Below are 25,693 nucleotides of genomic sequence, written 5' to 3'. Positions count from 1 at the left end.
TGTCATGCCAAGAGCAAGGAAATTTTCAACTTGAATGAGAAAAGATCATCAACAGATGCCAGTACCAAGATGACACAGGTGTTGGAATTAGCTGACAAGGATTTTAAGGCAGCCATCATAAAAATGCTTCAACAAGCAATTATGAATACATTTTTTTTTTTTTTTTTTTAAAAGATGACCGGTAAGGGGATCTTAACCCTTGACTTGGTGTTGTGAGCACCACGCTCAGCCAGTGAGCGAACCGGCCATCCGTATATGGGATCCGAACCCGGGGCCTTGGTGTTCTCAGCACCGCACTCTCCCGAGTGAGCCACGGGCCGGCCTGATTATGAATACATTTGAAACAAATTTTTAAAAAGAAAGTCTCTGCAGAGAAATAGAAGATAGAAAGAAGAGCCAAATGAAAATTTTAGAACTGGAAAAGATGGTAACCAAAATAAAAACTCATTGGATGGGCTCAATAAGAGAATGAATATGACAGAGGAAAGAATCAGTGAACTTGAGGATAGTCCAGTGGAAATTATCCAATCTGAACAACAGAGAGAATATAAACTGAAATGAAGTGAACAGAATTTGTGGGACAATAACAAAAGATCTAGCATTTGTATCATCAGAGTTGCAGAGGGAGAGGAGAAGTGTAGAGCTAAAAAATTATTTGAAGAAATCATGATTAAAAATTTCCCAAATTTGATGAAAGCTAGAAATCTACAGGTTCAAAAAGCTGAGCAAACCGCAAACAGGATAAACTCAAAGGAATCCATGCCAAAACACATCCTAATCAAACTTCAGGAAACTAAAGACAGAAAAAAATCTTGAAAGCAGTTAGAGAGAAACAGTGCCCCTATAGGGGAACACCAATTTGAATGACAGGATTTCCCAACCACAGAGGCCAAAAGTGGCATAGCATTTTTCAAGTGCTGAAAGACAGGAATTGTCAACCAGAGTTCTATACCTAATGAGAATATTCTTCAGGAATGAAGATGTCTCAGATGGAAGAAAACTAAGAGACTTTGTCCCCAGCAAACCACCCTAAAAGAATGGCTAAAGGAAGTTCTTCAAGCAGAAAGGAAATGATTAAAAGGAGGAAGGCTTGCCAAGCCTGCAGGGGTGCAGCAGCCTGGTTCCTGCAAGGCCATGTCAAGCCAGGTCAAGCCCTTGCTTGCACCCTTGCACAGCCTCAACCAATGCCTCCAGAAGTGACATTTTTATTCAGGCAATGCTTAAGGATAGCCTGGTTGCACTTGGTGCATTGTGGGAGCAGCCTGGGCCAGTTTTCAGGAGGAAGTCACTGGCGCAAAGCTATCTGGTGGATCCCTAAAGAAACCAACCAACCAGGAGAAGGAAAGAGAGGGGCTGAGCAGTGAGAACTGTGGGCCCAAGAACCATGTCTACACAGGAGTCCTTTAACCCAGAAAGTTATGAATTGCGCAAGAGCTTCTGGCTAACCAGATTCACTAAACTGAAGGACACAGACTAAAAAGTGCCCCAAGAGGTACTACAGAAATTGCTGGAATCCTTAAAATAGAACCACTTACAAGAAGATGAGCAGTTTCTTGGAGCCATTATGCCAAGACTTGGCATTGGAATGAATACCTGTGTCATTCCTTTGAGGTATGGTGGTCTTTCCTTTTTTCAAACTGCTAATTACATTTATCCTATCTTAGACAACCCTTTCATGGGCAGGATAGCATGTTCCAGTATCCTCCATGACCCCTACACAATGGGGGGTCACAGAATGTGACAACACTCTGATGCTCCTTGAATAAAATGACTGACAGAGAAAGCGATAAAGTGATGCCCCTAATTATACACAGTTTTAAAGATGCAGCAGAGGAAGCTGGAATATCTGTAACAGGTGGTCAAACAGTATTAGACCCCTGGATTGTTTTGGGAGGAGTCGGTACAACTGTCTGCCAACCCAGTGAATTTATTATGCCAAATAATTCAGTGCTGGGGGACATGTTCGTGTTGACAGAACTGCTAGGGACACAAGTCACTGTTGCTGTGTACCAGTGGCTGGTAAAATTAAACTTGTGGTCACCCAAGAAGATGTAGGGTTGGCTACCAAGAAGCAATGATGAGTATGGCAAGGCTCAACAGAACAAATGCAAGATTCATGCTTACTTTTAATGCCCACATGGCCACTGACATCACAGGCTTCAGAATTCTGGGTCATGCCATGCGCAGCACAAGTGACGACTCAAAATGTGAATCCCACACCTGGTGCCACCTCATAATCTAGACAAATAACTATTTGGTTTTGTTTTTAAATAGCTCTATTTCCTTTATCATCATTTCAATTAAAGACTATACACAACAACAGAAATCTCTTGTGTCTACACATCTAGTGACCTTAGGTCGATTTGTGAGTGGATACAGTTAATAAAATAAAATCCATTGCCTTTTTTCCCTGTTACTTTAACTGAAGATGTACCTAATCTTGAGGCACTTTCTGAGTTGAGAATTATATTGTTATCCAATACTGTTGAGTCATTTTGAATCTTTAGATATTTATCTCTTGCCACGTGGGCTCTTTTTTTTTTTTTTTTTTTTTTTTTTTGGTGGCTAGCCTGTACAGGGATCCAAACCTGTGATCTTGGTGTTGTAAGGCTGTGCTGTAACCAACTGAGGTAACCGACTAGCCTGCATTGGCTCTTTTTAAAGGTGCATTCACATAGAACAGACATTACCAATAGTAGTGTCAAATAGCAGTTTGTCTTTTCATTTTACGTATATTTATCATATGTCTGATCTTTTTAAATGTCTTGAATAGTATCTAGAAAGACAGAACTGAAAAGTGATACAATGGTATCCCAGTAGTAAGAAGGTTGAATGATTCCTTTAGGTCTTTGATTTGTAAAGGATAGTCTTATAATTTAATTTAAGAGCATCTCTTTAACCCAGGACATTCTCGAAGAGTGTGTTCAGTTCAAGACAAGTGCTTCACTCTGCATGGAAAGCACTTTGTAACTTTCCTGATATTTACAGTAATGCATTAACTGTTTTCTTTATTGATAGCAAAAATAAAAAGGGTACTTTTGGCAGTGTAATTAAATGTTCTATAGTATAACAAGGAAATTGCCTTCTGAAAGGGGATTTGTGTATAATACTCATACAATTCAATATATAATTAACTAAGCAAATAATTTTATTTATTTATTATTATTATTTTTTTGACCAGTAAGGGGATCGCAACCCTTGGCACAGTGTTGTCCGCACCACGCTCAGCCAATGAGTGCACCGGCCATCCCCATATAGGATCCAAACCTGCGGTCTCGGCGCTGGTACTCTCCCGAGTGAGCCACGGGGCCGGCCCCTAAGCAAATAATTTTAAATATAATCAATAGTAAAGACTGTTCTGTGGATAGTGGTGTTTAATACATTTTATATTTTGTATAGTGATTTCAGGCTTTTTGTTTTCTTAAAATCAGCAGCTAGTTTGCCTAATTCTTAACACTATTTTGTCCTTTGCACCAGTACTTTTTTGTGCATGCTTTTTGTGATCTGTTTTAAAAATCTACACTGCCAACATTGCAGCTTGAACTTAAAACTTGTTTTTCAAATGAACATTTAATTTCCTTTTCTTTTCTTTTCTTTTCTTTCTTTTTTTTTTTTTTTTGACGGCTAGCCAGTATGGGGATCCAAACCCTTGACCTCAGTGTTATCAGCACCACACTCTACCAACTGAGCTGACCAGCCACCCCCCTACTTAGTTTTTTTAATTGTACACAAACACACAAAAAAAGAATTTGAGGGGCCAGCCCATGGCTCACTTGGGAGAGTGTGGTGCTGATAACACGAAGGCCACGGGTTTGGATCCCTATATAGGGATGGCTGGTTAACTCACTTGGAAGAGCATGGTACTGACAACACTAAGTCAAGGGTTAAGATCCCCTTACTGGACATCTTTAAAAAAAAAAAAGAATTTGAAATATCAGGAGTGAAGAAAAAAACAGAAGGAGTAAATAAATATGGGTAAATATAAAAAACTATCCTCCTCTTGAGTTTTCTAAATTATTTTAGACGGTTAAAGCAAGAATTATGACATATGATTTGTTCTCAATGTATGTAAGAAGAAAAATTAGAGACAATTATACTGTAAAGGGGAGAGGGTAAAGTGGCCTAAATGGAAGTAAAGCTACACTTTGCTCAAACTAGCAAAGTCTTGACACTAGTAGACTGTGGTTACATATCTATAATATAATACATAGAACAACTGCTAAGAGAATCTGTACAAAGAGATATACCCAAAAGCTCTATAAATCAAAAAATTCAAATAACCCACAGCAAGGCAGGAAAAGTGAAACAGGATCAGAACAGAGGGAATAACAAAAAACTTACAATAAAATGGTAAGTATAAACCCTAACATATGAATAATTACTGTAAATATATTTGGTCTAAAATACCAATTAAAAGACAGACTGGTAGATTGTTTTTTAAGATATGCTTTAAATATAATGATATAGGTAAGCTGAAAGTAAAAGGATGGAAATGGATATACTATGCAAACATCAATCAAAAGAAAGCAGGAGTGATTATATTAAGATCAGAGTAGACTTCAGAGCAAAGAAAATTACAGGGACAAAGAAAAGCATTACATAACAATGAAAGAGTCAGTCTATCAAGAATATTTAGCAACCCTAAATATTATACACCAAACAACAGAGCCTCAAAATGTTAAGCAAAAGCAGATAAAACTGAAAGAAATAAGTCCACAGTTATACAAGATGCAGACTTTAACACCCATTTCTCAATAATTGATAGAACTACTAGACAGAAAATTAGCAAGGAATTAGAACTTAGAACACTGTCAATCAAAAGTATCTAATTGAAATTTAAGACCACTGCACACAACAGAATACACATTCTTTTCAAGCCCACAGAATATTCACAAAATTGATCATATCCTGGGATATAAAATAAATTTAAAAGAATTGAAATCAGAATGTGTTCACTAACCACAATGGAATGAAACTAGAAATCAATAACAGAGAGATAATGAAAATCTCCTAATACATGGGAATTGAATATGTTCTTAAATAATCTCTTAAGTCAAAGAGAAGGTCTCAGTGGAAATTTTGAAAAATGCATTGAAGTATAAAACTACCCGCCTTGTGGCTGGGATATGAGGATTAAGTGGATGGGCATAAGAGAAGTAACCCTCTTGGTGCCTGGTGGCACCAGCTCGCTGTGGCCATGGTGCTGCTTACAACCCATCTCTTCCTAAGATTCCTGCCCTGCCATTCTACTTGCTACCTTTGTCTTTTGCAGTCTTTTCCTCCCATTCCTGCCATCTTAAGTAATGTCAGTGATCCACCAAGGTGCCCTTTTGGCCTCTGCTTTTCTCCTGTTTTATTTACTTGCTTTGCAAACCTAAACTCCCAAAGCTTCAGTACCACCTCCAGGAAAGTAACTCCCAGACAGTTCTCTTTAGCTTGACTTTTTAACATGTGCCTTGCAAGGCCTTGGAAATGCCTTCCGAAGCTGAAGCAGGGAGGACCTGGTATTGTCCCTGAGTTTCTCAAGTTGGATCCTACAAATTCCTCCTTTCACAGGGGGCAGCTGCCACCATGGCCACTACACTCTGTCTCTGTTCCTGCTCTCTCTTGCTTGAGTTAAAGTCAATAGAAGCTTTCCTGGGGAACTTCTGTAGTCACAGGAAAGGGTAGCACTCCTTTCCTCTTTTGAACTTCAGGGCTGTTTGCTTGCCTCTGAGCACTTGCAGCCTATGGGAGTTCCCTCTTCACTGCTCCATTGGAAACTCCCCAAAGGCTGGGTTGGTATCTGATGCTTTTTTATACACTCACAGACACAGGAACTGGCCTTGTATGGCATGAAAAGAGATTTCTGGGAAGTGTGAAAGCCTACATAGAAAGGGTTGGAACCCAAAAAGATGTCACTTTAAGAGATAGCTTGTTTCCTTTTTAGTTAGAAATATAGTTTGCTGTTTCAATTGTAATAATCTTTGTAGCATTATAGGTGGATTTATAAAATATTATTTTTTGACAATGCCCACTCCAGCATAAGGAAGGGAACTTTATAACTCCCATTTTTTTGGACTTCAAAAAAGCAGTGGCAGATGATGCAGCCCACTAGAGCAATCAAAGATTGAATGGCTCTTTTCAAGCAGAGAGGAAAATGGGGTAGAATCTGGCTGAATGCCAGAGAGCAGACATTATTTAATTTAGGGAGGGAGAGTAGGAGTCCACTCTTGCCCACATTAGGAGTGTATGTGACTTCTCTTGTTAGGCAGATGAACCATGGCATGGGATAGGGCCTGTGAATTCTGCAGCTAATGGAATATGAGCCAGCGAAACGCATTTAGACATCTCAACTCAGTTGTCTTCTATGTGATTTCTCCACCCATCCCACTCCTGCCTTATTATCAAGAATGCTAAATTGTCAAGGGTTGGGACCTCTGTACTGGCCAGCCGCCAAAAAGAAAAAGGAATGCTAAAATAGCTAACTAATCTACACCTAAACAACGCCCTTATGCTTTTGCTGCTATTTTTCATTCTGCCAGCCTGAGGTGGAAGAAGGTACAAATCACCTTGATACAAGTAACTGCTTACCTATTTAGGAGCCTAAGACTCCTAAATGGCCTAAGCAATTAATATTCTTCTGGCTGTGTGTCCCTCCCCACACATGTGTACACATATCTGAGAAGTGCCTGGCTATAGCTTTGGTTAACTGTCTCCTGATCAGAATCATTGACTTGCTGGGGCAAGGTACCTTTCATATGCCTACCTTCTATCTTGAGTATCCTCCCCTGTCTCTTCATTAATTTAAATTCTACTCCTTCAGGCCCTAGACAAATTTATTTTTGCTTCAAAATTATCTTTGATCACTCCTGCCTACTGTGACCTCCCTCTCCCACTTCAGTTCTGTGGTACTTGTCTTCTTTAGTTTCACCTAGCATATTTCATATGCTCCCTTGACTGTAAGCTTTTTATTTCTATATATATTGCCTTTCCATTAAGATTGTAAATTCCTTGAGAGCAGGAACCATTTGATTGTCTTATTTCTCCCTTTTTTGGAAGGGTGTATTTTGACATTAAACTGACTGTGAGTAGGAGTCATGTGAGTATGTTTGATGACTGTGAGTATGTTTGATTAGGAGTTTTTTGTTTTGTGTTCTATTTATGACCCACAGGTGGCACACATTGAGCACTAGACAGCAAGCAACAGTAGGTGGGGCATCTGTCTGTTGTAGGCTACAGGTCTTTTTCTTCCAGTGATGACTCTGAGATTGAAATATCACTAAACATTCAGTTGACACAGTAACTTCCATAGTCCTCTAATATTTGCTGTGGCCCAGTTAATTAAACTGTAAATGTTCTCTTACACAGGTAATTACTAGAATTTTCATATTCTTTCTTGTAGGACCGGGTGACTTTTAGAAGAATCATAGTGAAAAACAATGCAAAAAAGAGGAAGATGTTTGAATCATTTATTGAGTCTGTGCCCCTCCTTAAATCACTAGAGGTAAAGTCTGTTTGAACAAGGGTCTGTTTATTCTGTTTATGGGGATTATGAAACATTGCTAAATTATTCTGTTGTTAGGTTTTTAAATCATACTATTCTAGCCCATTTCTGTCTTAGTAGAGATGTTCAATTAAGGTCTTTTTCCTTCTAATTTGTGAGTGTCCGTTGTTTCAGGTGTCAGAACGAATGAAGATTGTGGATGTAATAGGAGAAAAGATCTATAAGGATGGAGAACGCATAATCACTCAGGTGAGCAGGGGTGGGGGAGGCCTTTCACAGCTCCTTTCCTGGAAACCACCACCTGAATGACTAGTGCATCACTTGTTTCATAGGATTTTTGTCTTCCCACTTTTGGGAGCTCATGTTGCAAGGTACTAGGTCACACTCTTCCTGTAGAGTCTTCTGAAGCCCATGGTTGTCCATCTCACTGATATATGCCGATCTCTTCCTTCCATTAACCTTTCCTTGGCTTCTGGTATTTGTTCTTTTGAATGTCAGTTTCTTTTCACCCTGAGTAAACTTCATTCATTGCTGTTAAAACCTAGGGAAGGTTGGAGGGCTGTGTCCTCTACCTTCTCACATTTGACACAAAGGTATCCTCTTGGCTAATCCAACACAAACAGGAGTCCTCAGTCTTTGGTGATTAACCAGATTTGTAATATGTCTTTAGTATTTCCTTTGTGCCTTTTTCTCATGATATTTTTGGATACTATAAGGATCACCATATAGTGGACTAGACCATTGTAATGAGTACTATGCAGTAATTTTCTTTGTCTACTGTGTTTGCATTTTTAATTATACATCAGTAGTATTAGAGACTTTTATAGGTATAAGCTTCTCTGCCTATGGTTCTGAGAAGATCACTGAGATATCTGGTTGGTCTGGGTTGGGTTATGTGCCTATTCTTGAACTCAGTGCTGGGACTAGAGGAAGGAAAGACTCAGATTGGTCAGTCCTGAGTCCCGAGCCCACCTCTGGGTCCTGTGGGTGGAGTTGGCCCCATCAGAACCACGAGGACTAATCAGGCTTATCATAAAAGAGGAGAGGGAAGTGGAAGTATCCACTGAAAGAGATAAAGAACTAACAAAAGTATGATCTCTACTCTAAGTAACATCTCTACATGTCTGTTTTCTAGGTGCTACTGCTAATAATTCTTTTAAATTTGAAATTGGTTTGATTCTATAAACATTTATTAAGATAGACAAGTAGGAACAGATATAATAAACACTATAGTGAAGGAGCATATAAATGACAGTGAGAACATAGAAAAGGAAGTAATCCATATGATTTCATGGAGGAAATGCCATTTGAGCTGGGCTTAAAGAATAAGTACAGTTTCAGCAGTTGGGGTCAGGAAAAGGTCTTTCAGGGCAAGAGAACAACATGAGCAAAAGCCAGTGGTAACTGTGTTTCAAGGCAGGTATCCTGGTATGGCAAGAAATGTAGGGCTGAGTTGCAGAAATGGGAAATGTTGAGTAAAGGTTCATTTGCTTCTGAACCTGGGGAGCTTTAAGTAATTTTCATAGGACCTCCACTTTATCCTGAAGGTTCCAGGCTTGTGTCTCTCACACTGGGTTTTCAGGAAGTGTGTCAGGAGATGTAAGAAACCAGTGTTTGCTGCGGTGTCTGTGCTCTTGAAAATAGGAGTGCTAAGGTACAGAAGGGACATGAATTAAGATGATACCCAGTTTATTATAGGCCAGTTTTAGCAGTGTGTCTAGATGAAGGGTTCTCAAAGTGAGTTCCCTGGACCAGCAGCATCAGCATCATCTGGGAATGTTAGAAATTGTTAGAAATGCAAGTTCTTGGGCTCCATGCCAGACCTACTGTCCTACTGTACTAGAAACTGTGTTTTATGTTGTTTTGTTTGTTAGTGATGATGTTTGTTTGTTTTGGTCAGCTCTTTTGTGGTATATTTTACCAGGTTTAATCCCTATGCCAGCCAGCCATCAAAAAAAAAAAAAAAAAAAAAAATTACCAAGTTGAAGTGTACAATTGAGTTTGTAACCATCCCCACAATCAGGCATCACCCCAAACAGTTCTCTGCTTTGTATTTACAGTCAGTACACTCCCTCATACCCTCATTCCTAGAAACCACTGATCTGCTTTCTATCAGTGTAGAAATTCCTTTTCTAGAATTTCATATAAATGGAATCATACAATGTGTAGTCTTTTGTGTCTGGCTTCTTTCTCTTAGCATAATATTTTTGAGATTTTTCCCTGTTGTGTGTGTTAATAGATTGTGCCTTTTTATTGCTGAGTAGTATTTCATTGTATGGATGCACCATGATTTGTCTTTCCATTCACCAGCTGAGGAACATTTGGGTTCTTTTTAGATTTTGGCAATTATGAATAAAGCTGCAGTGAATATTTGTATATAATTCTGTGTGTACATATGTTTTTATTACTCTTGTGTAAATACCTAGGAGTGGAATTGCTGAGTCATATGTTAAATGTATGTTTAACTTTGTAGCAAAGGGCCAAACTGTTCTTAAAACTCGTACCTGCAGTATAGAATTCCACTTGCTCTGTATCCTTGCCAGTACTTACCGTTGGTAGACTTTTTTATTTTAGTTATTATGGTGGGTATGAAGTGGTACCCCATTTTTGTTTTAATATGCACTTACCTAATATCTAATGATGTTGAGCATCTTTTCCTCTGATTTCTTAACATCCATATGTTTTCTTTGGTGGAGTATCTGTACAGATCTTTTGCCCTTTTAAAAACTGGGTTGTCAGACTGGTCATTTAGCTCAGTTGGTTAGAATGTGGTATTGTAACACCGTGGTCAAGATTTTGTATCCCCTTACTGGTCAGCCACCAAAATAAATAAATTAAATAAAATTGGGTTGTCATCTTATTATTGAATTGTAAAAGTTCTTTATATATTCTGAATACATATCTTTTATCAGACAAATGATTTGCAAATATTGCTCCCAGTCTGTGGCTGTGGCTTGTCTCTTCATTTGTTAATAGTAACTTTTGAAGAACAAAAGCTCTTAATTTTGACAAGTCCAGTTTATTATCTTTTTCTCTTTATAGTTTGTACTTTTTGTGCCCTACTTAAAAAAATCTTTGCAAAATCTGTAAGATTTTCTCCTAAGTTTACTTCTAGACTAGCACTGTTCAATAGAAATATTATGTGAGCCATGTAATTATTTTTTAAAATTTTAGTAGACAAATTTTTTTAAAGGTGAACCTAATTTTAATAAAATATTTTATTTAACCCAATATATCTAAAATATTACCATTTCAACATCTAAGTGATATAAAAATATATTAGTGAGATATTTTACATTTTTTTTTGTACTAAGTCTTCAAAATCTAATGTGTATTTTATACTTATAGCATGTCTACATTTATACTAGTGACATTTCAAGTGCTCAGTAGCCCACAGATGACTAGTGGCTACTGTATTAAACAGTGCACTTCTAGACTTTCACAGTTTTACCTTTAGGTCTGTGATCCATTTTAAGTTAATTTTTGTATATGGTGTGAGATTAGGGTTTTGCCTATGGATGTCCAATTGCTCCAGAATGATTTGTTGAAGAGACTATCCTGTCTTATTGCCTTGACATATTTATTGAATATCAGTTGGCCATATGTGTTTGGGTCTATTTCTGGTCTCCTGTTCCATTGATTTATGTCTGTCTCTATGCCTGTACTACACCGTCTTTATTACAGTGGCTTTATATAGTAAGTCTTGAAATCAAATAGTTTAAACCCTCCAGGTTTGTTCTTTGTCATCATTGTTTTTGGCTTTTCTGTGTCCTATATAAATTTCAGAATTAGTTTTTTAATTTCTACCAAAAAGGCCTACTAAGATTTTTTTTTTTTTTTTTTTTTTTGCTGACTGGTACAGGGATCTGAACCTGTGACCTTGGTGTTATAAGGCTGTGCTCTAACCAACTGAGCTAACCAGCCAGACCTTGCTAAGATTTTTGATTGAGATTATGTTGAATCTATAAATCAATTTGGGAAAAATTGACATCTTAACAATAGTCTGATTCATGAGTATATATCCATTTATTTACATCTTTAATTTCTTTCTATAGTGTTTTGTAGTTTACAGTTATAATGTTCAGGTCTTGGACACCTTTGGTAAATTTACCACTGGATATTTCATATTTTGGACACTATTATATATGAGTGTTTTTGTTTTAGGTTATTTTTTTTCCGAATTTCCAGTTGTTTGTTGCTAGCATATAGAAATACAGTTGAATTTTGTATATTGATCCTGTGTCATTCTACATCCTTGCTAAACTCACTTATTAGTTCTAGTAGCTTTTTTGTAAGCTTCCTTGGGATTTTCTACATAGATGATTATTTTGTCTGTGAACAAAGATAGTTTTACTTCCTTTCTAATCTATATGCCTTTTATATATGTATATGTGTGTGTACATATATATATATTGTTTTTTGTTTTTTGTGGGTTTTTTTGCCTTATTGAATTGGCAAGGACCTCCAGTACAATATTGAGTAGAAGTAGTGAGAGCTAGCATCCTTATCTTGTTCTCAATCTTAGGGCAAAGTATTCAGTCGTTAACTAATTAAGTATGATGTTAGCTATAGGACTTTTATAGATCAGTTTGGGAAGAATTTCTTAATCAGCTTGGGAAGATCCCTTCTATTCCTATTTTGCTGAGAGTATTTATTATGAAAAGGTGTTGAATTGTCAGATGGCTTTGCTACACTATTGAGATGTTCACCTGGTTTTTCTTTTTTAGTTTGTTACTATGTGAATTACATCCATTGATTTTTAATTATTAAGTCAAACCTGCACCCTGACCTGAACCCTACTTGGTCATGGTATATTATTTCTTTTATCTATTACTACATTTGATTTTCTAAAATTTTGTTAAGGATTTTTGTATCTGTTTATGAGGGATATTGGTCTGTAGTTTTTTCTCCTTGCAATATCTTTGTCTGGTTTTGGTATCAACAAGACCTCCAGGTGATATCATTGTTCACCAAGGTTTGAGAACCACAGCTCTAGAGCAATCCAAAACTTGATAATGCCTTCATATTAAGAATACTTAGTGGAAAAGTTTGAGAAATACTTTCAAACGTTTTTGAGAGGTAGAATGACATGATGAGTATTGTATTTTCAAAGCATAGTTATGGCATCAGTGAAAAATAAATTGGCTTTATTTAGCTTTATTAAGTAATCAAAGCATTGAAAATGAAAAACCACAATAAGGCAACTTTTTTATACCCATTAGCTTGACAAAAAGTAGTACCCATTAGCTGACAATTCCAAGTGAAATAACAGGAACTTTTATTCACTGTTAATAAGAGAATAACTTAGCTGAACCCCTTTGGTGAGAAATTTGACCTTATCCTGTAAAGTTGAGTTTATTCTATAACCCAGAAGTTTCTTTTCTTTATATTTTCAGAGAAAAACTCACACCTCAGAAACCACCCCACTCCCATGAGTTCCTTCCCAGTCACAGCCCCTCCCACCTCCCTATCCTGACTTTTATGGTACTCACGTATTTGCTTTTCCTATAATTTTTACCACTAAAAAATATGACTAAGTCTTTTTTTTAAAATTTCTACGATTGAAATTACAGTGTATATATTCTTTTATTTGCGTCTTGCCTCAGTTGTTCATTTGCATTTTTGTGTGCAGCCATAGGTTGTTGGTTTTCTTTGCTGTATAGTATTCCAGTATGTGAGTATAAACTATTTACCTTTCACTACTGATGGGTATTTGGGGTTTTTCTAGTTTTTAGCTATTATGGATAAGATAATTCATAATTATCTTCAGTGATTACATTAATTTGATTTTCAAATGTTAAAGCAACCTTGTATTGCTGAGATAAGATAAACCAACTTGGTCACTGTGTAATATCCTTTTTATAAATTGCTGAATTCAATTTGCTAATACCGTGTTACTGAGTGAGATTGGTCTGTAATTTTCCTTTCTTATACTACCCTTGTCAGCTTTTGATGTCAGGGTAATGTTATACTCGTAAAGTAAGTTATGTCCTTTTTCTGTTATCTTAAGAGTTTGTGTAAGACTAGAATTCCTTGGATATTTTATGGAGCTTACCAGTATTTTCTTTGTGGAAAGATTTTTGGGTACAGATTAAACTGTGATTGTTAAAGTATTCAGATTTTCTATTTCATCTTCAGTCTGTTTTGGTAAGATCTGTTTTTCTAGGGATTTGCCCATTTCCTCTAAAATTCAATATTATTAGCATAAAGTTGGTCATAATATTCCTGTTAATGTCTGCAGCATCTAGAGTAATGTTCCCTTTTTCATTCATTGTGTTTTTTGGTGCCATCTTTTCTCTTGCTCAGTCTTGCAAGAGGCTTGTCAATTCTTTCAGTCTTTTTGAAGAACCAACTTTTGCCTTTTATTAATGCTATTAATTTCGTTTCTTTATTTTTATCTTATTTCTTTCCTATTTTCTTTTTGTTACTTTTTTCTTATTCTCTTGAATTGGATGCTTAGCTTTTTACTTTTCAGCCTTTCTTCTTCTCTCTTTTTTTTTTTAAAGATGACTGGTAAGGGGATCTTAACCCTTGACTTGGTGTTGTTAGCACCACGCTCTCCCAAGCGAGCTAACCGGCCATCCCTATATAGGGATCCGAACCCATGGCCTTGGTGTTATTAGCACCACACTCTCCCAAGTGAGCCACGGGCCAGTCCCTTTCTTCTTTTCCATTACGGACATTTTAAAGATAGAAATTTCCCTATATCCCTCAAGTTTTGGAATGTAATAGTTTCAATCTTATGTATGAACTTTGATCTCCAGCATTTGGAGATTTCCATCTTAAGTCCCTTTGGACAGCTGTGCTTTGTAGCACCAATATGCCACTAGCTTCTTTCTGCCACCCAGCTGTTTTTGTGAATTGTGCTAGAGAGTGGATGCCTTGCTTAGCACAGATGTCCAGCTGGGGCCTGTATACAGCAGGAAAAACAGAGGCCACTTCCAATTGCAGGGGATGGTGGGATCCTAGTGTGCATCTCCTCCTGTCTCTAGATGTTCTCCAGACTACACTTGTGCTGTCAGGTGAGCCCCAGCCAGCTGTCCTCTTGAGAGTTTCTCTTATTAAGTCCTTTCAAGTTCATCAACAGCCATTTTTATGTTCTTTATAATGGTTTGCATAATTTGCACAGAGTTTTCCTAATTGATGCTTATTCTCAGAATAACGTGGACAGAAGTTGGTTTGTACTTTATGAAAAGCATGTTTCATGTATTCAGTATTAAAGTACCATTTCATTAAACCAAACAGATTTCTTGTCCAGAAAATTAGGGCTTCAGTTATTCTTATAATGGAATGTGGATCTTATATCATCATTTGGGAAAAAAGACATTTATTTAATAAAGCCCAGTGAATTTCAAAGTACGGATGATAACCTGGTCAGTGCCTGGCACATAGTAGACATTTATTGAAGCATTTATTGAAGACATTTATTGAAGCACCTGATGACATGTTCATAAAGATGTAAAATGCAGTACAGTCTAGTTTTTTTTTTTTTTTTTACTCTTGAATGTTCTTTCTGTGACATGTAAATTCAGAGCCTGTTAGTAGATTCGAAAAATTCAAAAGCAGGATCCTCTTCTAGTGAGTTCTTGTTTTTTTTCTACTGGGTAGTCATCCCATTGTGCCCTGTCTACCCTGCATACTGATAGGAGTCCTACAAAGCCTGGACAGCTAGCTTATATGGAATATCCATCACTGGACAGCAAGGAAGATAGGAAATGCGTGTCCTGTCCCATCTCTGTCCAAGCCTAACGAGGTAATTTCATTAATCTGGAAATGCAAAACAGTACATCCCCTCAGATGCCACAAAGGTAGATTATTTTCAACTCGTGAAGTTATACATGGTTTTATTTTAAATTTTATCCTCTTTCATTGTTGGTGAGCTATCTTAATCCTTTCTAGTGAGGTATTGGCATATTAATAAAATTAAACAGATCAAAGTCCTTTCTCTGTCCTTCCTCTGTTCCAGAGGAAGAGAGGAGTTATTTCCCACTTGTTCCTCATGTGTTCTAGATGACATTCTTTCCCATTTCTTCTCAATCCTGAATCCACCAGCTATTTCTCTTCTCCTGCCTCCTTGGGCAAAGTTATTTATCCTCTGAGCTTCTGAGGAAACTCATCTGTAAAATGGGGTAGTGGTTAGTAGTACCTACTTTATTAGATTTCTTTGGCAACAGGATGAAGCAATACACATAAAGTGCTCACCAGAGTGCCTGCTGGGAGTGAGCACACAGCAACTTGCAGACTCTATTCTATATGAGTTTCTCTGTTCATTCTTCTAATCTTCTCACTCTCAGTTTTTCCTGTCCTTAAAACACATACACACACACCTCCCCTCACTTTATTTCTACTCTAGCTACTAGCCTTTCTAATTTTTTTCACAGCCAGGTACTTTCAAAGTTTGATCTAATAATGTGGGCTAGAAGAAGCCAGACACAGAAGAGAATATATGATTTCACCAAAATTAATCTACCATGACAGAAATTAGATATATTGACCTCTTGGGTAGAGTAGCAGTGGTTTTGACTGAGAACCCAGAAAGAGTCTTTAACTCAGGAACGTCAGCCTATGTATGGTGCCCATGTAAAGCTCTGTGCGGTGGTCAAAGGACATGAAGTCTAATGAATGATCAGAAATAGTATAGGTTCTCACTGAAGACATATGACCCACACGGAGTGAGAGCACATGATTAGTATTGAATTATCCAGGGTAGGTGGTCATGACTCTACAACTTAATAGTAAGGGGTCAGATACTGAAGCATGCCTCAAAGCCTCTCCTCCCATATATGCTTGCCTAATTCTCACCTCCTTCCAGCCTTTGCTTAATTCTCACCTTATAAATGAAGCTCTGTTCTATATAATAGCCACCCCCTCCCCCAGCACTCCAGATCCCATTTTCCTTCTCTGCTGTTTTCCCATAGCACTTATCACCTTCCAGCACAACAGTATAATTTACTGATTCATTATGTTGATTGTTTATAGTTTGCTTACCCTACCAGACTATAAGTTCTACCAGGGCAGGGATATTTGCTTTGTCCACTGATAGGTCATGTGCCTAGAACAGTACCTGGCACATAGTAAGTACTTAGTAAATTATTTGTTGAATTACCTGAATGACTGGTTCAGCCAGATGGTTTAAAATCAAAACAAGCAATAGAAAAGCCTGAGGCTCATAGGAATGGCATCAAAGCACCTTGGTACCTAACCAAGGCAGAGCCATCCAGATCTATGTTGTCCTACCAAGGGCAGCAGTCTTGGCTACTTTCCCTGTCACAGGTTTTAATAGCAGACCAATATGAGCAGTCAGAACAGTGATTCTCTGTGCAGTTGGCAGTGTAGGCATCTTCATGGAGATAAATGTGAATATTCCATGTTAAGAGGTGGGAGATGTGTCAGTGTACTTGAGTCGATGTCCCCCGTGATCAGGATTTTCTCATTTTCTGAATTTGTTAGACATTGATTCACTTGAAGAGTTGGAAAATAAATACAAATCATAGCTCGAGCAGTGAGAAGATGATCTTTTTCTGTGTTCCTCATCATTACTATGTATGGCCCTGACCTGACCTCTTCTCTTCCTTCAGGGTGAAAAGGCTGATAGCTTTTACATCATAGAGTCTGGTGAAGTTAGCATCTTGATTAAAAGTAAGGTGAGTTTGTGTGTGATGGTGTGAGTTAAGCCAGTGAAGATCCAGGTGGCAGATGTGCACATGGACAGTAACTGTTTGCTTAAAATAATGTGAAGTGTGTTTAGTATATCAAACCATCATTGTTATGTCATGTATGTGACTGATAAACACGCATGCTTAAGCCCATCCATTGATGTAGATTCAGTATACATCCTCTTGTTCCTACTGCCTTTGCCTCTGTCATGTAACTAATAATATGAAGAATATTGGCCTACAAATCAATAAGAAAAAGATAAAAACCCTAATTGAAAATCAGGAAATTATATAATAAAAAAACACATATGGGGAGTGAATATGAAGAAAGCTTCCTTTTTAGAACGCTGCCAGGAGAAGTCCCTAGGACAATTATTATTTGATGGATTGGGTGACCTAGAAAACTGTTGACCTATAAGTGATAGGACTGATTTTTACCAGTAAATCCATCATCACCAGATTTCCCTGTCTCTTTCCTTTTTCTGAGAATACAGGATTTGTTAAAATAGATATATATAATACTAAATCAACCCAGTATGTAACATTTTGCAAAATATATTTAGTAAAAGTTAGTAAGTATGGAAAAAGAAAAATATGATTACTGTCTATGAACTAGTTTGATTCTAATTAAAATAGATCTGTTTACATGAAATAATAGCTTGAAACTTCTGTGTTCTTTTACTTACAGTTTTGGACTGCAGATATATGTACAAATATTACTCAAATATTTATTGACACCTATTATGATCACAGGATAGTGCTAGGCATATTGGACAGTAGCAGCATGACACTCAGGAGTTGCAGGTCTTGTCAGAAATGCAGTCTTGGGCTCTGCCCCACACCAGCTGAGTCAGAATCTGCATTGTAAGAAAACCTGCACTGTGTGTGACAATCTGATAGTGCTGTTCTAGAGAAGAGACTAAGTAGACACGAATACATATGCAGTCTCAGAGAATTCTACAGGTTTTGGAAAGCAAATATTATATGGGGCAGACCAACTTCAGACCAAACAGGTCAGGGCAGAAGTATGGGAGGAGGAAAGGTCAAACCATGTAAGTTGGTGTGGCAGTTTTTTTAATTTTTAAAAATTAACATTCAAAAAGAAAAAAGAATTTTCTGCCCATAACATAAAGTGGTTCTTTGAGATTAAATAGTTTTTTACTTAAACTATTACTTAGCTTAGCAGATGGATTTGTAAAAAATAGGAAACTCTAGATTTTATCAAGATATTGTATTTATACAATTGTATGTAAATAATGTATAAATACATGTAGTATATTATTAAAAATATTTAGTTAGTTAACTCTTCTAAAAAATGGAAGACCACTAACTTAAGGTACAGATAGTACTTAAAAGGAAATTTTGTCACTGTAACGTGTTGTCCAAGAAAGAGACGGTCTCAAATCAAGAAGAAGTAACCCAGGGTTGTGGCTCATTACCTAAGAAGAGCATTGTCATTATTTAGAAAGAATTAGCAGAAGGCCTTGTGTTTTCCACTGTGCCTTAGAAGTCAGCATCTCCCAGAAGGAGAATATGAGGAGTTTTCAAAAAGTTCGGGGAAAGATACGTATTATCTTTTATTTCAGTTTTTCTTTTTTTTTTTTTCGTGACCAGTACTCAGCCAGTGAATGCACCGGCCATTCCTATATAGGATCCGAACCCGCGGCGGGAGCGTCGCTGCACTCCCAGTGCCGCACTCTCCCAAGTGCGCCACGGGCTCGGCCCTTATTTCAGTTTTTCTACAAACTTTTTGAAGTATCCTCGTATGTAATCTTCCACAGAAAATGGTCTGCACCTTACCTCTTGATGTTTAGTTATTACTGAAAGATGTTAGTATTTTGATGGAGCCCCATGTAAAAGCCAACTCCTCTGACTAAACTAGAGTACTAAGATTATTAGTCCATGGAATTTACGTGGTACAATTAGAGTTTCTGCAAAGTGAATCCCTCAGTAATTGTGTTGAGTGTGCTGAGAAGGAATTGCAAATGTATGCAGCTAGATATACCCAACTGTGATCCTGGAGTCAGCCTATGTCATGTTCTGTACCTGCTGCAGACTAAAACAAACAAGGATGGTGGGAACCAGGAGGTCGAGATTGCCCGCTGCCATAAGGGGCAGTACTTTGGAGAACTTGCACTGGTCACCAACAAACCCAGAGCAGCTTCAGCTTATGCAGTTGGAGATGTCAAATGCTTAGGTAAGAAGAATTCTTTACACCTTAATACTTTTTTCCTACTTGCAGTATTTTTCCCCATCAGCAAACCTTGACTTATTCTACCAACTCTCACTCACATCTAGATCTGGACAGTTTGTTTGACCAACCAGAGAAGAGTGAATATTCTTTTAGCAAACGTTTCTGAGAACTCACTATAGCCTGTGAACAAGACAGGCATATAGGCCGCCTGGCTACATGAAAAGAGCAGTAGTAGAGGCAGGTGTCCAGGGCTGTGGGGGAATAGGGAGAACAGGTGCTGTTGGACTCTGCTTGTCTCAAACTTAGATGACATAGCCCTACTGAACTCATATAGAAACATCCCTTTTTCTGAGTGCCCCGTATTCTAGAGTCTAATCTCTATAATGCAAGTGGGTATATTTAGGAAAAGGTTCCCATGAGGGAAATGAGTTGTTAGTGTAGAGAATTCATTCTCTCTCTCACCTCTTTTTAACAATGCAGTTATGGATGTACAAGCATTTGAGAGGCTTCTGGGGCCCTGTATGGACATCATGAAGAGGAACATCTCACACTATGAGGAACAGCTGGTGAAGTTGTTTGGCTCCAGCATGGATCTGATTGACCCTGGGCAGTAGGTGTGTGACACCCCAGAGCCTTCTCAGTGTGACAACAAAACCTGGTCAGCCACAGAAAACAGACATGACAGAACCGTTCCTGCTGTTGCCACCACCACTGCCATTGCTGTGGTTATGGGCATTTAGAAAACTTGAAAGTCAGCATTAAAGGATGGACAGAGGTTTGACCCACACCTCCACTTTGCTTCTGAAAGCCCATTATTAAGCCACTTGTAATGATTACTCCAACCCAGTTTTCACATCTTTGGTTCAGAATGGCATGTCTCTCCAACAATTTAAGTGCCTGATACAAAGTCCAAAGTGTAAAATCCTCCTTTCCTGTCTTGCTGCTACTGTTGCTTTTGGAAGTTACCACAAGGTCTGCAGAAACTTGTCTATAACTGTAGATACTCTCCTCCAATCTTTCTCAAGGGAGGAAATGTACCCTTCACTCTTATTTTGTCCTTTGATAAAATCTGCATTTGTTCATAATTGCAGCCTTTGGTTTTATAATGGAAAATGGTGGCAAATGTGATGGATGTCTGTGGTCCAGTGGCATTGTACTGTCTGCTGATAGCTATACACATTCAGCTATCTCCAAACCCACAGTGATGCTTAGGGAAAGGTCCTGACCAGGGCCCAGCAGATCAGCACCCCAGAGCACACTGATACATGGGATCCATGTTAGAGCAGAAAATTTGGGTTTGGCACATTTTACCAGTAGTAGAGAGCCAGGAAATGTTTTCTGGTTTGGGGATTTGGGTCTTTTTTATTTTTTAGGAGGTTTTGTTTGTTTTGTTTAATCTCTGTGCAGTTTTTATGAATGAATTGCTACCCATTTATTAGGAGCAAGGGTCTAGAGGTATCATCACCCAAATAACTCTCCTGGTCAGCCCCTGCCATTTCTTATATCCAGTTGTCCCTACCAGCTAATGGGCTGACAAGAGGTTATACTACAAAAAGAGCCCTTTCCTTCTACTCCAGAGGTGTTGTATAGCTTTCCTGTTGCACCCATCAATTTTAAAACTCTTTAGAGAAGCAGCAGCTATTTTTTGAAATTAAAGAAAATTAGTTCTCTATTTAGGGATTACCTCTTGGACATATTCATATAAATGGAGCTTATCAACTGACTCAGACATTCATCATAAAGATCAATTCTCTGTTAGTTTTCAGCAATTGGCATCATTTACAATTTCATAGAATTACTGTGCAGGCCTTTCTGATTAAGATGTTGGGATAGTTGGGATTCTAATTGTTAATCCCAAAAGAAGGTAATTTAGCTGGTATTTATAACTTTTTTAACCTTTTAATTATATCAGGTAGAATTCTGATGAGTTATCCTAATTAACTAGCTATATTTCAGAGTGAAATTTTTTTTCTCCGGAATGACTTAGAATGAGATGCTACAGGGGATCCTAGGAGCACTGTGAAACTTGCATAAAGATACATTTAAATGTTGTAGTCAAGTTTATATTAAATCAAAAGGCTCTTTCCAATATGACTTTTTGTTTGTTTGTTTGTTTCTTTTTAACTTGTATGACTCAATAATTCACTAAGAGATTATCTGCTGGGGCTTGAGTTATTCCTGTTGTGGATAATGATGGAGCCCACAGTCACCTCCCATCATCCACATAAGCTAGGGTCTCTGCTTTTGCCATGGATAGTGTGGCCAAGAGATTTCCAGAGTGAATAATCCACCACAACCTTGGTAATTCCTCCTTTTTTCTTGTGCTTCGTGACGTGAAAGCAGAAGGACTCTTCCAGACTGCCTTAGGTAGCCTATGTTGCAACTCTCAGAATCGTGAAAGGTTATAACTAATACTTCAAAATAGGCAGCTAGCACTGGGGAAGGCTGTGTGGTGATCCCACATTTGAGGTTCTTTTTAATGGTGTTGCTTTATTATCAAATAAATTCAGAAAGTAGGTTTTGCATTTTAACAGACAAGAACCATACCTGTTTCTTGCAAAGGTAACAGGGACATTGGGCTTCAGGAGTGACACAGAGGTCCAGCCCCAGACCTCATGAGGACTCTGAACACTGAGCAGATGTCCCCCTCCACCCACCACGTCAGCATTAGTTAGGGCTGGCTGTGAATTCTGTGCCAGAGACACTCGTACAGGCTGCTAGGAATGGGCCTTCTCATCCTGCCCTCTCACACATCCCAGTCTAGTGTTCCCCTTCACAGAGCCCTCCTTCACACCTCTGACTCACTGATGGTTACTGTTTTACAGAGTAGAATTCATCAAGTTTAAGTCCTCCTGCTCTAACTACTGATTAACATATGGATCAGTCCAGACCCTCACTACATGCAAGGCCTCTGGGTGGTCTAGCTTCAGAAGGGGAGACTTTAAAGTGACCAGTGTGAGAGAAATAGGTCATTACCACAGTGCCAGGACCTGACAGTGTTCCAGTTCTCTTTGAAGCATGGGAAATCAAAGGTGACAAACCAAGTTCAACTCGGGGCTGTGGTGTCCATATTGTGCCAGGCAAGCCCAGCACTGATGGTTGAACCTCATGGGGAAGAGCATGTGTTGGGAGGAGATCCCTTTATTAACTGTTTTATGTTGTTTTCTTCTATATGTTAGAGCTTCACACCCTCTTTTCTGTCTTTGTTGATTTGGATGGTAGAGAATATCCCTGAAAGCCTTGAGGTCCAACCTGCAGTATTGTCCTTACTTTGGGCCCCCAGTTTATCCCACCCATTCTCTTCTCTTGATTCTCTGAAGGAAGGGTTCATGTGCTCTTGTCATCTTAGTCAATAGTCTTCATATATAATTATTTTATATATAATTGCTATAGATTCTCAGAAATGAGGGTAGAGCTTTTCTTTGAGCAGTTTGAGTGAATTCAGCAGCAAAGTGGCAAGAAATAGTTTCCAGCCAGGAGGGGTTATGTTCCTCCTCTGATTGCCCAGATTCTCTGCTCACAACGGTGGAATAGTCAGTGAGAGGTGCTACTGGCACCCTACACACATGTCATTTCACGTTATATCACAGTGTACAAACAATCCTCTGTTTAGAAAAAGGGAAAGAGTATTTTGCACAGAAAAAAAGGAAAAAGACCCATGAAGGTCATCTTTTATCTTTTGTTTTCAGTTGGCTGATGTTAGAATTTTTGTTCTTGATATGTACTTATAAACCAACCTTGCCAAGATACTAGTTGTTTGGTTTTTCACTATGATTACCTCTTTGTTCCTCCTGTCTCAACTGCTGACGTTCCTCAATGATTCAAATGTCTATTTTATGGGAAGCAGCTTCCCCATGGGTTTCCTTTTACACACTGCAGGGCTATCTTTATACTTAAAAAAAAAAAAAAAAAAAAAAAAAGACAAAAACTGTCACTACCCTCGTGGGAGATTTGCAGAAAACCATTTAGCCCACCTTGAACTATGGGTAGATTCCTCATTGTTTTTTTAAGCTCATTGTAATAAAAGAAATCTAATTCAGCATTATTGTGCTACCTCAAAGGTAAAAATGTTTTAAGGTCTTCTTTTGGTCCTGAGTTCTACACATAGTGTTTGAAATGTCTTTCAATTTGAATTATTTTTAATCATTGGGGTGAATCTCGTTTTAACCTGTTTTACACTTGTATTTTAATCTCAGAAGAATAAGTGATTGGAAAGCAATCGATTCTTGCTCTGTGACATTGAACATATAATTAAAAGACATTAAGAATTAAATCATTGTTTGCCATAAACAAGGCTGATTTTTTTAAAAAGGAAACTCTAGGGCTCGGCTTCACTCTTGGTTAATAAAGGCTGACAAATCATGTCTGATTTTCTGGTACAATCTTGTGTCATGTGTTTGTCCTCTTATTTCAGGAATCCAGGTTATCATAGTACTCATCTGGCAGATACACTGTTGGGATTAGAATCATCTCTAGATTACTTATAATAACTAATATAATGTAAATGCTATGTAAATAATTGGTATACTGTATTGCTTAGGGAATAATGACAAGAAAAAAATCTTTTTTTTTTTTTTTTTTTTTTTGTCTTTTTGTGACCGGTAAGAGGATCGCAACTTTTGGCTTGAGTGTCGCCTGCACCGAGCTCAGCCAGTGAGCGCACCGGCCATTCCTATATAGGATCCAAACCCGCGGCGGGAGCGCCGCACTCTCCCGAGTGCGCCACGGGGGGCCGGCCCAAGAAAAAAATCTTTACATGTTCAGTACAGAAACAATTTTTTCCCCCAAAAAATTGTTTTTGGTGGCCCACAAGTACAGGGATCCAAACCCTTCTTGACCTTGGTGTTATCAAAACCATACTCTAACCAACTGAACTAATAGGCCAGCCCCTAAATATTTTCAATCTATGGTTGGTTGAATCCACAGATGCAAAACATGGATTAGTAGTGCTGACTGAATATAGAAACAGATTTATTATAAGGAATTGGCTCACAGGATTATGGAGGCAGACAAGTCCCAAGTTTTTCAGGGTGAATCAACAAGCTGGAGACCCAGGAGAGCTGATGGTTTAGTTCCAGTCTGAATCTGCAGGCTGGTAGGATTGAGATCCAGAAAGAGGTAATGTTTCAGTTTGAGTCCGAAGGCAGGAAAAAAAGCCAATGTCTCAACACAAAGGCAGTCAGGAGAATTTTAAATGTCTCATCCAAAAACACCCTCATAGAAACACTCAGAATAATGTTTGACCAAATATCTGGGCACCTCATGGTCCAGTCAAGTTGAAACATAAAATTAACCATAAAAGCATGGTATTTAAGTTGTTGGGGGTAGTGTATAAAGATATCCAGTATATGCCTTGCCAGGAATATAAAACTCATCAATGACACCCAGTAGAAAACGTCTCCTGACAGTATTCCTTATATCATTTCCTTCTCTTACCATGGCTATAACCAGAACTAGCAAAGATGCTGTGACAGCCCCCTATACCTACAGTTTCTTTCCAGGTAACCAAAGGAAGCTCATTCTCTAGCAAAGCCATGTTTCCAGTTTGATCTTGCCCTCATTTGGACAGAAGATGCTGCCTGTACAAAAGGGCAGAGTGGTGGGGACATATGAAATACCCACCTGGGGCCCAAGAAACTGGTAACTGAACCCTGTCAAAGCCAAACTAACCTGGCTTCAAGGGTTTAAAAATTAAACGTGGTTTGGTTTTAGTGGTGGTATTGCTAGGACTCAAGAAGTTCCAGAACAATGTCAAGATCATATCCACAGTCTCAGCCTTGAAGAGAAAAGGTTACATGAAGACTTCACTTTCTGAGTTTTTTGTATATGATGGCTGGCCTATACAGGGATCCAAACCCTTGACCTTGGTGAACCCATGACACTCTAACCAAGTGCGCTAACCAGCCAGCCCCCTGACTTTACCTTCTGTGTTAGTATGTTCTAACAAGAAGCTAGAAATTTGTCTCATCAAAGTTACCTGACTCTATTCTCAGTGATCTTAGCAAATCACTTAATTTTATAACAGAATTAAAACAGTATTACTTATAACGTGGAAGGAAATTGGGGTTGTTTCATGAGGTATCATGTTGAGTATGAATTTTGCTTCCTTTACCCATCTCTTCTAAAGACAAATGCCCTATCACAGATGATAGCCAGTGATACATACTGTTACCTGATTGGTTTTGGATATGCAGATAAAATGCAGAATGTCAACTAGGAACATACAGAATAATCAGTTGTGAATTAGATGAGTATTACCAAGTTCTGAATAAGAATTTCATAAATTAAAGTCTGACTCAGCTCATTTGTTCATTGAACAATTCCTGATGACCAGCTGTGGATATTCCTGACACTGTT

The 25,693-nt window shown here is 38.2% G+C and overlaps 1 protein-coding gene and 1 pseudogene across 1 annotated transcript in view; both read left to right on the top strand.

The window, feature by feature from the left end:
• PRKAR2A (protein kinase cAMP-dependent type II regulatory subunit alpha) overlaps window positions 1-23,723 on the top strand; it is a 119,839-nt gene extending 96,116 nt beyond the window's left edge. Inside the window, exons 7-11 of the mRNA XM_063113684.1 lie at window positions 7,385-7,486; window positions 7,661-7,735; window positions 17,065-17,130; window positions 19,198-19,339; window positions 19,817-23,723. Of these exons, the coding sequence (XP_062969754.1) occupies window positions 7,385-7,486; window positions 7,661-7,735; window positions 17,065-17,130; window positions 19,198-19,339; window positions 19,817-19,950 (519 nt within the window). The 3' untranslated portion in view covers window positions 19,951-23,723. The remainder of the gene's footprint in view (window positions 1-7,384; window positions 7,487-7,660; window positions 7,736-17,064; window positions 17,131-19,197; window positions 19,340-19,816) is intronic.
• On the top strand, window positions 1,173-2,242 carry LOC134390845 (selenide, water dikinase 1-like; annotated as a pseudogene).
• Window positions 23,724-25,693: the final 1,970 nt, after the last annotated feature.

This window comes from Cynocephalus volans, chromosome 11 (assembly GCF_027409185.1).
Source record: "Cynocephalus volans isolate mCynVol1 chromosome 11, mCynVol1.pri, whole genome shotgun sequence".
NCBI lineage: Eukaryota > Metazoa > Chordata > Mammalia > Dermoptera > Cynocephalidae > Cynocephalus > Cynocephalus volans.
Note: the sequence above shows the minus strand (reverse complement) of the source record. Positions and strands in the feature narration are given on the sequence as shown.